The sequence below is a fragment of the Sarcophilus harrisii genome, chromosome 1 (genome assembly GCF_902635505.1).
Source record: "Sarcophilus harrisii chromosome 1, mSarHar1.11, whole genome shotgun sequence".
Lineage (NCBI taxonomy): Eukaryota > Metazoa > Chordata > Mammalia > Dasyuromorphia > Dasyuridae > Sarcophilus > Sarcophilus harrisii.
In genome coordinates, this window is record NC_045426.1 from 534,240,502 (window position 1) to 534,256,827 (window position 16,326).

A 16,326-nucleotide genomic window follows, 5' to 3' on the forward strand; every position below is an offset into this window, starting at 1 on the left:
GATTAGAGAAATGCAATCTCTAAACAATTCTGAGATATCATCTCACACCTATCAGATTGACTAATATGAAAGAAAAACAAAATTACATATCTTGGAGAGGGTATGAGAAAATTGAGACACTAAAGCATTGTTGGTGGAGTTTGAACTAATCCACTAATTTTGGAGAGCAATTTGGAACTTTGCTCAAAGGGCTAAAAATCATGCATATTCTTTGACCTATCAATACCACTACTAGGTCTGTATCCCAAAGAGATAATGAAAAAAAGGGGAAATGACCTATTTGTATAAAAATATTTATAGTAACCTGTTTTATGGTGTCAAAGAATTGGAAATTGAGGGGATGTCCATCAATCTGAGAGATAGTAGAGGATAAAATGTGTCATGAAGAGTTGGACAGAATTGAATGAACAACAACAATCAACTTCCTACTTTTATAGTTCTCATCTTTTAAAGAATAACACAGATTGGTAAACCAATAAGTTGAATTTTATATTCTAATTTGTGTTCTTGACCTTTTGTTAATATTCTTTTTGCCCAAGTTTCTAAATCCAGAAGAACAAAAAATGTTTTTAATTCACATTTTTTCATGCCTTTTGTAGGAAAGAAAGTAATCCATGGAGTGCTTTTTAAGTTTAATTCATTGTACACTTTCTGAGTATTTAATAATTCCTTCCTCATCAAAGTTTTTCTGTTTTTCTTCCTTAACATTTTTATAAAACCTAATTTAAATAACTGAATTAAAACATCACTTTTTACTCAAAATTAAGGCAATGAGTTGAACTTAGAACTTATAAAACTGAGAACTATAACTATACTCAACTTTATTCATTAAAAATGTGTATTTTTGAAAACTAATTTACATGTATAACCAGAAAAAAATAATAAAAACAAAAACTTTAAAAAAGATAAAATGAATTATAACTATAATGTACTTTACTACAGAGAGATGAAGTTCTATTGATATTGAAATGACATAACTGAAATGAATGGTGATTGCATATGTCAGTAATAATTTACTAATGGTCAGAGAGCAGATATTTGGATGCCAGAGTTCAGGGAATGACTGTGTTACTAATTAACTATAACCTTGTATAATCCTTATAACTTAATTCCTTTATGTATATAAAATAAAGATGATAATATCTGGGATTTGTAACATTTAGGTTTTAGGTAATAGAGCTAAAAGTGCTTTGGGAAAAGTAAGAATTCATATTTATATATAGCATTGCCATTCTACAAATCCTAAAGAATATAGAATATAGTCTATAGAATTTCCTCCTAGAGCTAGGGTGACAATTCTGGGCATCCTAATCCCTCAGGTAGATGGATTAAAAGATGAAGGTTGGTCCTTTGATAGCCATGGCACTAAATCCTAGACAAGTAGATACTCTGTTCTAGAGAGTACTATGACAAGTAACAAAAGACCAGTATTCAGGAATTTTTCTTCAAAAGGAGAGCATCACACTAAGTTAGTTTACTCTAAGCTAAGGAGTTAGGCATTTACTGAATACTGATTGATATTCAAAAACAGCATCATAAATATTTCTGCTATTCTATGAAGATTTTTAAGTACAAATGAGAAATTTCTTTCTCAGTTTAACTATTGCTTGATGGGACATATTAACTTGAAATTGATGAGGTTTAGGTTTGGGGGTTCCCTTTGGTCAGGGAACTAAAATATGATGAGGTTTAGATTTAGGGTTGTCAGGGAATCAAAATAATGAGATTAGTGTTTCTGGTGGTCAGGTAATTAAATGATAAGGTTAGTGGCAGTTTTGGGGTTCAGGGAACCAAATGAAGAGATTTGGCTCCCGTAAATCCCCTTGGGATTTGGCACATGGGTAGGGAGTTTTGGGAACTCCCTTTCTGATGGTAAAGAGATTCTTCGTAAAGGAATTTACAAACTGGAAAAAGCTAGGCTGATAAAAAGAGGTTTATTATTGGCATTAGGAAGTCAGCCTTTGCTGTACATAAATAAAAAGACTGAATTCCTTCTGCTGGAAAGTAAAGTTTCTAGTAGAGAAATCCTGACAGAGAGGCACAAAGTCTCATTAGGGAAATAGGTGAGGGAGATAAAGAGAGGGTAGCAGAGGTTTCCTTGGCATAGCATGGCATAGCATGGCATGTTAGGACCTCTGCAAGGAAATGAGTTTAAAATTGCCATTTTTATAAGGAAGTCTTTGGCTACAAGCCAAGGCCTGCCCCCCCTCCTGATGAGCTTGGTGGGTGGAGTTGGAATTGAATAGAAAATCTTCAATTGAATAGGGTGTTTCTCCAATTCAATAGGATTGTAATCTCTAGCTCCAAACTCAACCAGCCCCACCCAGATAATTACATGAAGCTGCTTGTCCTCAGGTTGAGGGTCCTTTCAGTGGCAGGATTCAAAGAGAATTTGTCCTTCAAGGAGTTTTAGAGTTTCGGGGTCCCTTTAAAATGAAATCAGAGTTATCATGCTCTAGTCCACTTAGAATCAGCAAAACCTGGGTTTAAATCCTGTCTTAATTAATGTGACAAAAATACTGTCACATTAATTTTGGTCAAATTTTGATCAAGATGCTGTAGTTGAAGCTCTGGGATTATTAAAGCCTTAGAGCCACAAAAATGTGATTTAATCCTGAATTGCTGCTAAAGGAAAGAACCGATCCTGTACATTTTAATTTAAATGAAATAGAAGCCAAATTCTATAGTTACAGAGTTTTGGAGATCTTCTAATCCATTCTTCTGTCCATTGTAGAATTCTTCCTATAAAATTACTGAGGGTTATACATATAACCTGTGTTTAAATACCTACACTGACAGATTGTTTGGTACCCTCATGAAGATGCCATTCCATTATTAATAAATTCTAGTAGTTAGATTTTGATTCATTATAAGAAAACTTCTTGTCACTTCCACATAGTGGTACTTGGTCTGCCATTTTAAACAAAACAAAGCAAATCTATCTATATATCCTTCAAACATTTGAAGTCACATTTTCTGTCTCTATTTATTCTTCTCTTCTATAGGCTGACTACTTAGCTTCTTTTATAAAATGAAGAAATTGGACTAGATCTGTGTTCCTCACACTTTTTGGTCATAATTTTTCTTTACCCTATTAGTCCTGGTTTCTAGTAATAGCTTTGCCACTAATTCATTATATATATGTTATATATATATATATATATATATATATATATATATATATATATATAACATATATATCCTTAGTCTGGGTTTCTAGGTAAAATGATAATATTGGACTAGAAATCTTTAAAAATTTGTCTGGCTCTAAGGTTCTGTGTGAGAAGCATCATTATCTTCCTCCCCACTCCTCATCTAATTAATCAATCAGAAACTTGTCTTTGGAGAGGCAGAAAGGAATTTATTGCTTTCTCATTAGAAAGAATACCCCCAGTGTCCACCAAAACAGGTCACAAGGGAGTGCAAAAGGTGAATAATTCCCAGAAGGTTTATATAAACCCTAGAGCAGAGTCCCACCCCCCACCCCCACATTCTTTTGGTAGGATTTTCCTCCAACCACAAAAGAGCCTATGGTTCTCAGGTTTCTAATGTAAGTTTCATTTCTCCAACTTAATTTTCATATGTAGAAACCAAACAAATACTTTTCCATTTCTCACAGTTACGTTATTCCTCCATGAATCAAATGAAATCTTCTTATATTCTTTTTTAATCTCCTACAAATTTTTATCTTTTTTAATGTAAAGAAAGAAACTATAGTATTTTAAAAGAAATCCATGAAACCTGAAAAAAATCTTTTCAATGCATTTGAATTTGAGATCTGTTCTTCTGTTAAAGAATTTTACTTCAATACTTTGTATTGAAAGCACAACTCATCAAAATCTGTGTTTCATAATAGGAAATATGGTTGAAAGCATTCTGGCTGCTGTCTGTTGCCTTCCTATTCCTAATGAAGTACTTCTTAAATAATTTGTTTAGCTGGAAAATTCACAATGATAGAAACCTGGCAGATTACAAAAGCTTACTTTTGCTTTTATACTTTGTAAATGCATAAGGTTAAAAGCTTATAGATTGGGGCAGCTAGGTAGTCCAGTGGATAGAGCACCAGCCCTGAAATCTGGAAGACCAGCCTTCAAATCTTTCAAATCTGGCCTCAGACACTTAACACTTCCACAGACTCTGGGCAAGTCACTTAACCTCAATTGCCTCAGAAAAAAAAAAAAGCTTATAGATTTTCATTTTCATTTGTTCAAAAAGTTAACAAAAAATACTGTGAACTTCCATTCACAGTGTCTCCGGGGGTGCAGCTTCAAACATGTTGAATGAATAGTGGATTCATTTCTCTTGTCTCTCTCTCTCTCTCTCTCTCTCTCTCTCTCTCTCTCTCTCTCTCTATATATATATATATATATATATATATATATATATTTTATGTTTACGAAACGCCAGGCATAGTACTAAACCTCTGGGATATAAAGAAAGGCAAAGATGATCCCTGCTCTCAAGGAATTCCTAGTGTAAAGGAGAAGACAAGTTATATGCAGATTAAATTGGAGATAATCAATTGAGTGAAGCTCTGATTAAGATCTGATTGAAGGATTGAAGAAGACGTTGCAGAAAGTGGATTGTAATAAGAGATTTGAAAGTAGCCATGGAAACCAGAAACAGAATGTTCCAGATACAGGGGAATGAAATGCTCTGAGCAGGAATGAGAAGATGGAGTGTCCTGTGAAAGGAACATCTGGAGGCTAGTATTACTAAGGCAGAATATGGGGAAGGGGTGGGGGGAGGAAAAGTGTAAGGTATAAAGAGACTGGAAAGGTAGTTGTGGTCAAGGTTATGAAGTGCTTTAAATGCCAAACAGATTTTGTATTTGATCTTGGAGGTATTAGCCAACCTATTGAAGTTGACTGAGAATTGTGTGGGTAGATGTAACATGATCAAAAAGGTAATAGGGAGCCACAGCACCTATATGTCACAAAAGTTTCTATTTGAATTGTTTTAGAAAGATTCTGAAGATCATCTAGTAGCATAAAATATCAGACGTCTAGGTTCTTCTTGAACAATTGCCAAGCATTCAAACTTTACTGAAGAAAGCACAACTCCATTGGACCGACCACATTGTTCAATGCTAAACATACCCTTGCCAAAAAGACTTTTATTTTTCAATATGCAAACATAAATGGAAATTTTAATTGACTTTTGATTCCCACACAGAATAGGGAATGCTAAGCCTATGTGTTGTACACATACACACTATTCCCACACATCATTACAAATAAAATAGAATTATACAAGTTAGAATTATCATACAATTGGTTAGGAGGGTAACATTCAAGCCTCTTTGTGATATGAAAAGTTTTGCAAGGTATTAACCGTTTCACCTTTCATCCCTACTGAGCATGGGAATAGACACATGATCCACTCAAATGCCTACCATGATCTTCTCTATAGTGTTTTCTTTTTTTCTGATGAGGTAAATATGATCTCAGCAAAAGACCAGGTCCTTGTTAGCTAGGTAAGCCATAAGGAGGGGCAGTGATAGGAAAAACCTTTGTTGAATTTCCCACAATTACTATACAATATCAGGAAGCCAAGATATTGTTTAACTATATAAGATTCACTCTTTCTCCTTATAAATTGTGAAGTTCTTTAGGAAGTTTAGCTTATCTTATGGCATCTTTCCTTTTATAAATGGCAGATTCATTAGGAACTTTTCTCACTTTTGTCTCAAAAAGACTTTATCAGAACTTAATACAGGGCAAGAGCTCACTCACAAGGTGTTCAGAAAAAGCCACAGAAGGACACTCTCATGGTCTCTCTTAAAACTTTAGAACTGATTGCGGAGCATGGGAGACACTGGCACAAGACCACCCAGCATGACGAGCCCTCATCAGAGATGGTGCTGTGCTCTATGAGCAAGGGGAATTGAAGCATCTTTTTTTTTTATGATTATGCATTTTTAAAATTAATAGCTTTTTATTTACAAGCTAAATGCATGGGTAATTTTACAGCATTGACAATTCCCAAACCTTTTGTTCCAATTTTTCCCTTCCTTTCCCTCACCCCCTCCCCTAGATGGCAGGATGACCAATACATTTAAATATGTTAAAGTATAAATTAAATACAAAATAAGCATACATGTCCAAACCATTATCTTGCTGTACAAAAAAAAATAGACTCTGAAATAGTGTACAATTAGCCTGTGAAGGAAATCAAAAATGCAGGCGGACAAAAATATAGGGATTGGGAATTCTATGTAGTGGTTCTTAGTCATCTCCCAGTGTTCTTTTGCTGGGCGTAGCTGGTTCAGTTCATTACTGCTCCATTGGAAATGATTTGGTTCATCTCAGTGCTGAAGAGGGCTACATCCATCAGAATTGGTCATCATATAGTATTGTTGTTGAAGTGTATAATTCTGGTTCTGCTCATTTCATTCAGCATCAGTCCATTTAAGTCTCTCCAAGTCTCTCTCTATTCATCCTGTTGGTCATTTCTTACAGAACAATAATATTCCATAACATTCATGTACCACAATTTATTCAGCCATTCTCCAATTGATGGGCATCCACTCAGTGTCCAGTTTCTGGCCACTACAAAAAGACCTGCAACAAACATTTGAAGCATCTTTTTCTAAAAAAAATAAAAAAGGGAGATGTTCCTACGGACTATTTGTACCTGGCCTTTGGCCGAATATTCTCAGCTCGTAACATCGTAACTTGACTCTCACATAGTGATGTCATTTTGGTTCTCTTTGAGAAGGAAGGGTAACAAAAACCCAGGAAAGCATTTGCCATCATGCTCCCATTTTCAACAGCTTTATAGCCCCCTAGCAGAACAAAAGATTTTGTTCTATCTTTACGTTTGATGTGTTTTGTATGATAAGACCCTGGGAATCCAATTCCCCTTAAGAAGTTGGAGGAATGGAGTTTTAGAGGGGGACAAGGCGCTACGTTCAGGAGAACGGCCTCGAAAGGAGGAAGGATAACGTGTTCTGAAACTGACACACAGCTGGCTGAGCCTCCGCCCGCTCTCACCCTCAAAAGGAGGGTGACGTCATAAAGGTGGGCGGTGCCATCTGCCTCCGCCGCTGCGTCGCGGCCAATCGCCGCGTGGGGGAGCTCCAGTTGCGCGACCGGAACTTCCGGGACTTGTCTGGGGCCCGGGGTTGTTTCGCGCGGCTCTGTCTAGGACCTGCGGGAGCGGCTGGAGCCATGTGGGTCGCGTTGGGGCGATCGCTGGGCTTCTCTAGGAGTGGGTCGGAGCTGGCATTTTGGAGAGGGAGCGGAGCCTCGGCGGCCGAGAGCAGGAGTCGGTGGCTAGGCCCGGTGACCTGCTTCCTTCGAGGCCGTCCCCAGGGCCGGGGTCTGCACGGCTCGCCGGCCGTCTGCGGCAGTAAGAACTTGCTCAAGAAGTTTGCTTCGAAAACCAAGTAAATGGGCTCAGCGCGGGGAAGGACGCGGTTCGTGGGCGTCGCGCCCGGAGAGCGCTCTAATGACCGAGGGGTCCCGGGCAAGCCCCTCCCTTTCCCGCAGCTTCCGTTTCCTTTAGCGCCTCGGTGCTTGTCGCGTAATGCAGGACACATCTGTGCAATGGGCGTGATAATAACAGTCATAACAGTCGTAGCGTCTGCGGTCCGTAAAGCCTCATATGTCAGTGCTGGCTGTCTATTTCCTAACCGGAGATTCGGCTTCCAGGGTCTGTTGGGGTTGGAGCTCCATCTGCTGGCAGGTTAAGACTCATCAGCTCCTGGCTGCTTCATCCCCCAAATCCCTCTCTTCAGTTAGTACCGCAATCGAGCCTAGAAGCCATCTAGTCCGACACCCCCTCCCCCACTTTATAGACGGAAAATCGAGACCCAGAGGAAATTAAGGAACTTGCCCAGACTCCCGCAGGTAGTAGATAGAGAATTAAAAAGGTTAAAATAAAGGGAGGAATTCCTCCACGTTGACTTGAGCCCCAGCGGCAGAGCCCCAGCTGCTTTATTGGCTTATACTGTATTAGCCCAGAATGGTGGTTGAGCGCTCTGCCCCTTTAAGTTGCAGCTGGTAGGATAGGATTTTGTAGAGATTTGAGTAAAGTATTCCTGATTTATCAGGTCCTCAAAAATGTAAAATTCTGGTAATCACGTGAGGAGACATTGAATTTTGAATACTTCTGCAAAATGGAAAAGCTTGAATGTTTACAATGGAAAACTTAAGTAGGTATTATTGGTACATTAATTAACCGGTGCTTTATATCTGTGCTGGTATAACTAATATTAACTCTAAACTCTGACTTATATATGAGATTAATAAAAGAATAGCCTAATATTTTAAATCAGTAGTTTTCAAAAAACCACTTTAGGGTCAACGGGTGGCTTGGCATAAATCAGTGTCTTAAATTGACCCATCTGTAAAAGATGATTCTTCCTATCTCTCTACCATCTTTTTTTTTTTTTTTTTTTTTTTTTAATTATAGTAACTTTTTATTGACAGAACCCATGCCAGGGTAATTTTTTTTACAACATTATCCCTTGCACTCACTTCTTTTCCGATTTTTCCCCTCTCTCCCTCCACCCCCTTCCCTAGATGGCAAGCAGTCCTATATATGTTGAATATGTCATAGTATATCCTAGATATAATGTATGTGTGCAAATCCAAACAGTTTTCTTGTTGCACAGGGAGAATTGGATTCAAAAGGTAAAAATAACCCGGGAAGAAAAACAAAAATGCAAACAGTTTACATTCATTTCCCAGTGTTTTTTCTTTGGGTGTAGCTGCTTCTGTCCATCATTGATCAATTGAAACTGAATTAGGTCTCTTTGTCAAAGAAATCCACTTCCATCAGAATACATCTTCATACAGTATCATTGTTGAGGTATATAATGATCTCTTGATTCTGCTCATTTCTCTTAGCATCAGTTCATGTAAGTCTCACCAAGCCTCTCTGTATTCATCCTGTTGGTCATTTCTTATAGAACAATAATATTCTATAACGTTCATATACCACAGTTTACCCAACCATTCTCCAATTGATGGGCATCCATTCAATTTCCAGTTTCTAGCCACTTCAATCTGTACCATCTTCTTACAAGTAGCAATTGTGTCATTATTTTAATATTGTAAAACTATCTTTAGGGTAACAAGATGTTTACTGTTTTTTCATTGGTACTGCTGGACACTATTCTTCCTTCATTTTTCTGGAGCTTTACAGAATCAAGTCAAAGATCCCTATCATTTTAAAGCTGATGTTCTGTGGATCCTATTAGTTGAGATATCAAACATATTAGGGATACTTTAGGTTGTTAATCCAGCTTTAATAATGATAAAACGGCATGCAGCTGCATATTTTATAAAAAAAAGCTTACCAAATCTAATGCCACTAACTTTTTAGCTTTTATGAGTAGAACCAGATAATTCTAGGTAGTTTGGAAGAGAGGTTCTTGATAATTTTTTTCTGCCTTTGTACAGTGAAATAGAACCAACTTAAAATTATTGAGACTTGTATCGACTTTACTCCCTACTACTTTGTAACTTTTTAATTAGAACCTTAGAAACATCTTGTCTAAGTTTAGCTCTTTAGTTACATAGTTGTGGTGTTTGGACTTCTCAAAAGTCTAGTTATAATCATAACTATTTTATTTAAGTTACAATCAAAGCAAATGTTATCTGTTTTCCCCACAGGAAGAAATTCTGGTATGAAAGCCCTACCCTGGGACCTCACTTTGTAAGTAAAGGGTGGTAGTAATCATAAAATCTTAGATTCCTAGAATCTTTTACTAGATAAGCCTGGATACTTTTGTAAATATATCATTCTCATTCCTCTGCGTTTATTAGAACAAGACTTTATTACTCACTTGCCTCTTTTGTGAGATGAGTATTTATGTAAGTTAGTTGTTATTAGACAGCAAATGGAAAATGAAAATTTGCTCTTTTTATTGAGAGCACAAGGTTATTTACTTACACTGTTTTCTGAAATCTAATTTCAGTTTAAGAAAATGTCATTGATTCAATTTATAGCTGCTTAAGATATAATTAAGGAAATGTGATTGATTCAATTTATAGCTACTTCAGATATAGCTACACACAGAAATCTGTGCAAAATACTGATGAATTAGACTTACACATAGTCATGTTAAAGTAAATACAGTGTTGGTGAGTGCTTTTATCTAAGAGGGTTACTATATTAGTAACAGAAGAGTCACCTGTAAAATAAACAGCATTTTCTCACTGAAAGTCCAGGTACTTAGACTGGGTTTTGTGGGCTGTTTCACATTTCAAGGATGTGTACAGATACTAGTTGAGCAGTTCTTGATATCCTTGGCTTTATATTTTGTAGGAGTTGAATGTACCAAGATATTAGTCATTTTCAACCTGTGTTTTCTTTTTCTCTTTAAAGACACATAATCCATCTAGCTGGGAAAGTCTAATGAAACATACTTCAAAAAAGACTAAAAAAGACAGCATACGCAAGAGGGTTCTTGATGGGATTCTTTATCAGGCATTGTCAGACTTGATACATACCTTTGAAGTGAATGAAGAAGCCTATGATCTGAATGTGGAATTTTCTAAGGTATATCATAGTGTTCACAATTTATGCAAAGTTGTGCTGTTGAAAGTTTCAGAACTTACATAAATTATGCATTAGGAATCCTTTCCTTTTACATTGACAATTAACTATTTCATACACAAAGACTAGTTGTAGATTGTGGTAATACTTATCATTTTAAAAAGCTAAAAGAGAAAATTAGAATGTGCTATTGCAAGCAAATGCATGAGTAGAAGAGTAAAATACCAAATTGATATTGTGAGAGTGAGGGAAATAAATTTTTTTTATTTTTAAAACTCAGTCAAACTATTTCCTGTTAGAATCCTAGTGTTAACTCAATGGAATTGATAGAAACAGTGCTTATGTGTTTGGGTTTACGCCTTTGGAGTTCACACCTTTGGGAGAATTCACACATTAGAGGTCACATTGGAGTTCACAAGTATGGGGGAGTCACAAAGTTAACTTTGTAACTTTGTGAATTCACACCTCCCATAATCCCTTGGAGTCAACCTTTGAGTTTACACCTCTAAAAGAGCATTAAAAAGAGCTGAGTTAGTGAAGTTTGTTCAGTTTGGGAGATTGACAAGCTAGAGACTGCAGCTGGGCAGAACAAAGGACATGGAGGAATAGAACCAAGATTCAGAGAGAGCTGGATGCAGAAGCTGGCAGACTAGCAACAAGAGCTGTCAGAACTAAGGAAAGCTTACCAGGCTATTTTGGAAGAGACAACAAAAGACTGTACTTTAATCCCTGGCTGCATTTGGGGTAATTATTGATCTGAACTGAAACTAAGGCTGCCTCCAGAAAACCTCCCCAAGAAACCTGCTTCCAGAGAGAACCATCATATATTATACAAAAGAAGAAGAACACCACACTTTCCTAAAAGTAGCTAGGTGGTCCAGTAAATAGAACATTAGCCTTGGAGTCAGGTAGACCCGAGTTCAAACCTGGTCTTAGATAGTCACTAGCTCTGCGATTCTGGGCAAATTACTTAATCCTGTCTGCCTCAATTCTTCATTTGTAAAATGAGCTGAAGAAGTAAGTGGCTAATACCTCTGATATCTTTGCCAAGAAATTCCCAAAGGGGTCACAAAGGTGTGGATGTAACTGAAAAGGACTTGGCAACAATAAAAGTGATTTTCTACCATCTTTTTAAAGTGAATTCATCCAAAGCAGTAAGAACACTGGGGAAAAAAGGTGTGTATGGTAGTCTTTTTTTTTCTCTTTACTAGTTTGTACATTTTAAGTGTACTAAGTGTTACAGAAACTGAATATGTAGGTAATTAAGTGGTTTATAGAAACATAGTAGTGACTGTATTAGGTGATTTCTTAGGTCCCTTCCAATTTTGTAATTCTTTGAATATAAAAAAACTAGGGTTTTAAATGATGACCAGCTTAACAACCAGCAAACATTAAGTGTTTATTATATGCCAAGCATTGAGAGGCCCCAGGACTACATAGACCAAACCGAAATTGTCCCTGGTATCAAGGAACCTTATTGGAGGGCCATTTGTCTGACTACTTGTCAGACCTATTATTAATGTATCCTTGCTCAGAAATAGCTTGGAGTACATGGCCTCTGAAGACTCTTCCAATTCTTGAGCTTCTGTAAAATATTGAAGCTTTGTAAATTTCATTATCTTCATTCACTAGTGTATTGCATTGTTTGTATTTTAGGAGAGTGGGAGTAAGAGTAGGATTAAGGGTGTGATTAAGGCATATGCTTGAAAAGTTGCATTGTTTAAGTTGTGGAGTTAATGCTAGTTTTTGTTTCTCATTTACTGAAAGAATTATTTGGATACACACAGCTTAGGAGAACTGATACCTGACTAAATTAATTTTTTTTCTTGTTTTTCTGTTGGGTGGAATGGCCGATTTTCAGGTATCTCTTGCCCCAGATTATTCAGCCTGTCGTGTGTATTGGAAGACATCCCTGTCTGCTGAGCAGAATGATCACATAGAAGTGATTTTACAGAAGAATGCTTCATATTTCAGGTGCTACTATTTTTCTTTACATTATAGTTTTTGTTATTTGGATGAAAACCAGCCTCTAACTTTTGAATGGCCAGAGCTCAACAGAGCAAGTTAGAATGGGACAGTCATGATACAAACAAAAAAATATGAGGAAAACACTTGAAAGTGAAAGTCCTCCTGATTAGAAGGGCTTAATATGCTAGGACAAAGGACAAATATGCTATATATAGAGAAAAAAACCACAAGTGGGCTGAACCATGACATCATTTTTAGGTCTTGAGTAGCAGTTCCATGGCAGGCTCATGCAGGCATACCTGGGTCCTGTGGGAACAGACTTCAAGTTGATTGTCTCACAATGGGGTGCAGAACCAGATGTGGTAGAGCAGGATATAGGACCTGGTTCAGTTCTACTTAGCTGTGTAAGAAATGGATTTTGAGCATGTCAGAAAGAGTGATAGTTGGCTCTCAGAGGGTCCTTGGAAAATAAGGGGAACTCGAACATATCTAAATCATATTGGTTAATATGAAAATCATAAATCCCTCAGTGAACTGGTCAAAAAGTAGTGCTGGTCAAAGCCATGCTTTTTATCAGTGGAATAGAAAATCTAAGGTGCAAAGGATTGCTGTTATGCCAAACTCAGGGCACAGTGAGTTTGTTGGGCCTTACCTCTGGAAAACTGGGTGTCTCTAAAATATTTTGACATTTTCTTTCTGTATTAAAGTTTTCCTAAAAATCCCAATGTTTTATTTGTAATTAAATTATCTTAGATTTTTCTTTATTAATTACTTTCCCTTTTATGGAAAGTGTTAGTTTTGGCATTTCACAGAAAGTACTTTCTACTTAGTGCTTTTATAATTTGTTTTTCTTAGGCCTAAAGTATGCAAATAAAGCATTATCAAACAGCTATGTTTGATTTGAAGATGAAACAGTGTTTAGATAAAATAAGGTTTTATTCAACTCAACTAACAATAGACTTCAAGTATTCAAAAATTCCCTATTTACAAAGGAGCAAATTTCAAGAATATAGGTTTATATAGAGCATTTAATTTTTTAAAAAAGTAACTTCTAGGCAACATCATGAAGTAAGCACACTGTTGTTCTTCAATAGTTTCAGGCGTGTGTGACTCTTCATAACTCATTTGGGATTTCTTGGCAAAGGGAATGGTTTGCCATTTCTTTTCCCAGCTCATTGTGCACTTTGAGGGAAACTGAAGCAAACATGGTTAAGTGACTTGTATAATGTCACACTGCTGGATTTAACTTTTAAATTTTAAAATTCAACTTAAATATTTAACTTTCCAATAAATAGCCTTAATTAATTTCTTTAAATATTGAATTATTTTATTTCTTTGCTGGACTTTCAAAATTCTTCTTCAGCATCACAATTTCAAATTGTCAGTTACGCAGCTCTCAGTTTTCCTTATAGTTCAACTTTCATAGCCATGCATTGCCGCTGTAAGAACCACAGTTTTGATTAAATGGACTTTGTTGACAAGGTGATGTCTCTGCTTTTAAGTATGCTGTACAGATTTGAGATAGATTTTCTTCCAAGGAACAAGCATCTTTTAATTTCATGGCAGCAATCACTGTCTAGTGTGATGTTTAAGCCAAAGAATAGAAAATCTGACTTGCCAGATCCTGGGTTTTTTTTTTTTTTTTTAAATGTTAAGCTTCAAGTCAACTTTTACATGCTTCTCTTTCTCATCAAGAGGCTTCTTAAATCCTCTTTTTGCTATCAGAGTGGTATTATCTGCATGTCTGAGATTGTTGACATTTTTCCTGGCAACTTTTTCTGGCTTTTGATTCATCTAGCCTAGCATTTCACATGATTTTCTTTGCATATAAGTTAAATAAAATGATAATGTGCAGCCTTGTCATATTCTTTTTCTGATCTTAAACCAATCAGTTATTGCATGTTCATTTCTAATTATTGCTTTTGGACCCTCATGTGGGTTCCTCAGATGACAAATAAGTTGATGGTACTCCCATCTGATTGAGGACTTGCCATATTTTGTTGTGAGCCTTACAGGCAAAGGTTTCAGTAACTGAAACAGAAGTCAATGATTTTTTTGTTGTTGTTGTTCTTTGTTTTTTTTGTTTTTTGTTTTTTTCTGGAACTCTCTTGCTTTTTCTGTAATCTAGTGTAGTTCCTTTGCCTCTTTGAAAACCAGCCTGGTCTGGTAATTCTCCATTCACATATTGCTAAAGTCTACCTTGTATAATCTTGCTGGCAAGTGAAATGAGTACCATTGTATGGTAATTTTAGTATTCCTTGGCATTGCCCTTTTTTAGGATTAAATATAAATTGATCTTTTTTTCATCCAGTGGTCATTATTGTGTTGCTGGCATCTTGAGTGCAGCACTTTAATAGCATCATCATTTAAGGTTTCTCTAGAGAAGAAAATAACAAACCTTGCCGAGAAAAATCTTTGAATACTAATAAAATGATTAAAAAAAAAAGATGCTATTTGTAGATGAGCTCCTAAGGTCAGAAGGTGTCCAATATTCTATTAGACAATAGTAGAGGACAACTAGAGATACCTCCAGTACCAATGAAATGACTGGGCTAAAGCCTAAAGGAAACTCAGTTGCAGATACTTCTTCTTGTTTTTTTTTTTTGTTGTTGTTGTTGTTGTTGTTTTAATTTTTTTTCTTTGGTATTTTATTTTTTTATATGCATGGACAATTTTTCAGCATTGACAATTGCAAAACCCTTTGTTACAATTTTTCCCTTTTTTCTCCCCCACTCTCTCCCCAAGGTGACAGGTTGACCAATACATGTTAAAACATAAGTTAAATACAGTATATGTATACATGTCCATACAGTTATTTTGCTGTACAAAAAGAATTGGACTTTGAAATAGTGTATAATTAATCTGTGAAGGAAATCAAAAATGCTGGCGGACAAAAAGAGAGAGATTGGGAATTCTATGTAGTGGTTCATAGTCATCTCCCAGAGTTATTTTGCTGGGTGTAACTGGTTCAATTCATTACTGCTCTATTGGAACTGATTTGGTTCATCTCATCGCTGAAGAGGGCTGCGCCCATCAGAATTGATCATCATGTGGTATTGTTGTTGAGATATATAATGATCTTCTGATCCTGTTCATTTCACTCAGCATCAGTTCATGTAAGTCTCTCCAGGCCTTTCTGAAATCATCCTGCTGGTCATTTCTTACAGAACAATAATATTTCATAATATTCATATACCACTGTAACAACTGCACTAGCACTCTGGATACCTTAAGAATCAGCCGGAGTCAGGATAAGCAAAAGTCCTTAGTGTTTATTCTTGGTCTTTAGGGTTAGAAGAGAACAGGATGGAGGCAGAATCTCTGCTATCGCCTTCTTCCTTGTCTTACTCCACTCCTCAATCCCTCCTACAATCCTCTGTATACACCAATCATTGAGCCAGCACAGGATAGTGGGAAGGGCCATTTTCCAAGGATATGCCCATAGAGTATTGTCCAATCAGTAGTTAGCCTCAAGTGCTCAGCTTGCCTGACCTCAGTGCATCGACTCAAGAATTTCAGCCCTCTACATACCACAATTTATTCAGTCATTCTCCAATTGATGGGGATCCACTCAGTTTCCAGTTTCTGGCCACTACAAAGATGGCTGCCACAAACATTCTTGCACATATAGGTCCCTTTCCCTTCTTTTCTTTTTCTTTTCTTTTTTTTTTGTTTGTTTGTTTTTGTTTAATGTTTCAAGTCCCCAGATTTTTTTTTTAAAATTATAGCTTTTTATTTACAAAATATATGCATAGGTAATTTTTCAGCATTGACAGCTGCAAATCCTTTTGTTCCAACTTTTTCCCTCCTTCCCCCCACCCCTTCCCCCAAATGGCAGGTGACCAATAC

At 36.5% G+C, this 16,326-nt stretch overlaps 1 protein-coding gene across 1 annotated transcript in view; it reads left to right on the top strand.

Moving 5' to 3' along the window:
- RBFA (ribosome binding factor A) overlaps positions 1 to 16,326 on the top strand; it is a 54,465-nt gene that overhangs the window by 19,073 nt on the left and 19,066 nt on the right. Inside the window, exons 8-11 of the mRNA XM_031946892.1 lie at positions 7,005 to 7,390; positions 9,624 to 9,666; positions 10,339 to 10,512; positions 12,371 to 12,483. Of these exons, the coding sequence (XP_031802752.1) occupies positions 7,005 to 7,390; positions 9,624 to 9,666; positions 10,339 to 10,512; positions 12,371 to 12,483 (716 nt within the window). The remainder of the gene's footprint in view (positions 1 to 7,004; positions 7,391 to 9,623; positions 9,667 to 10,338; positions 10,513 to 12,370; positions 12,484 to 16,326) is intronic.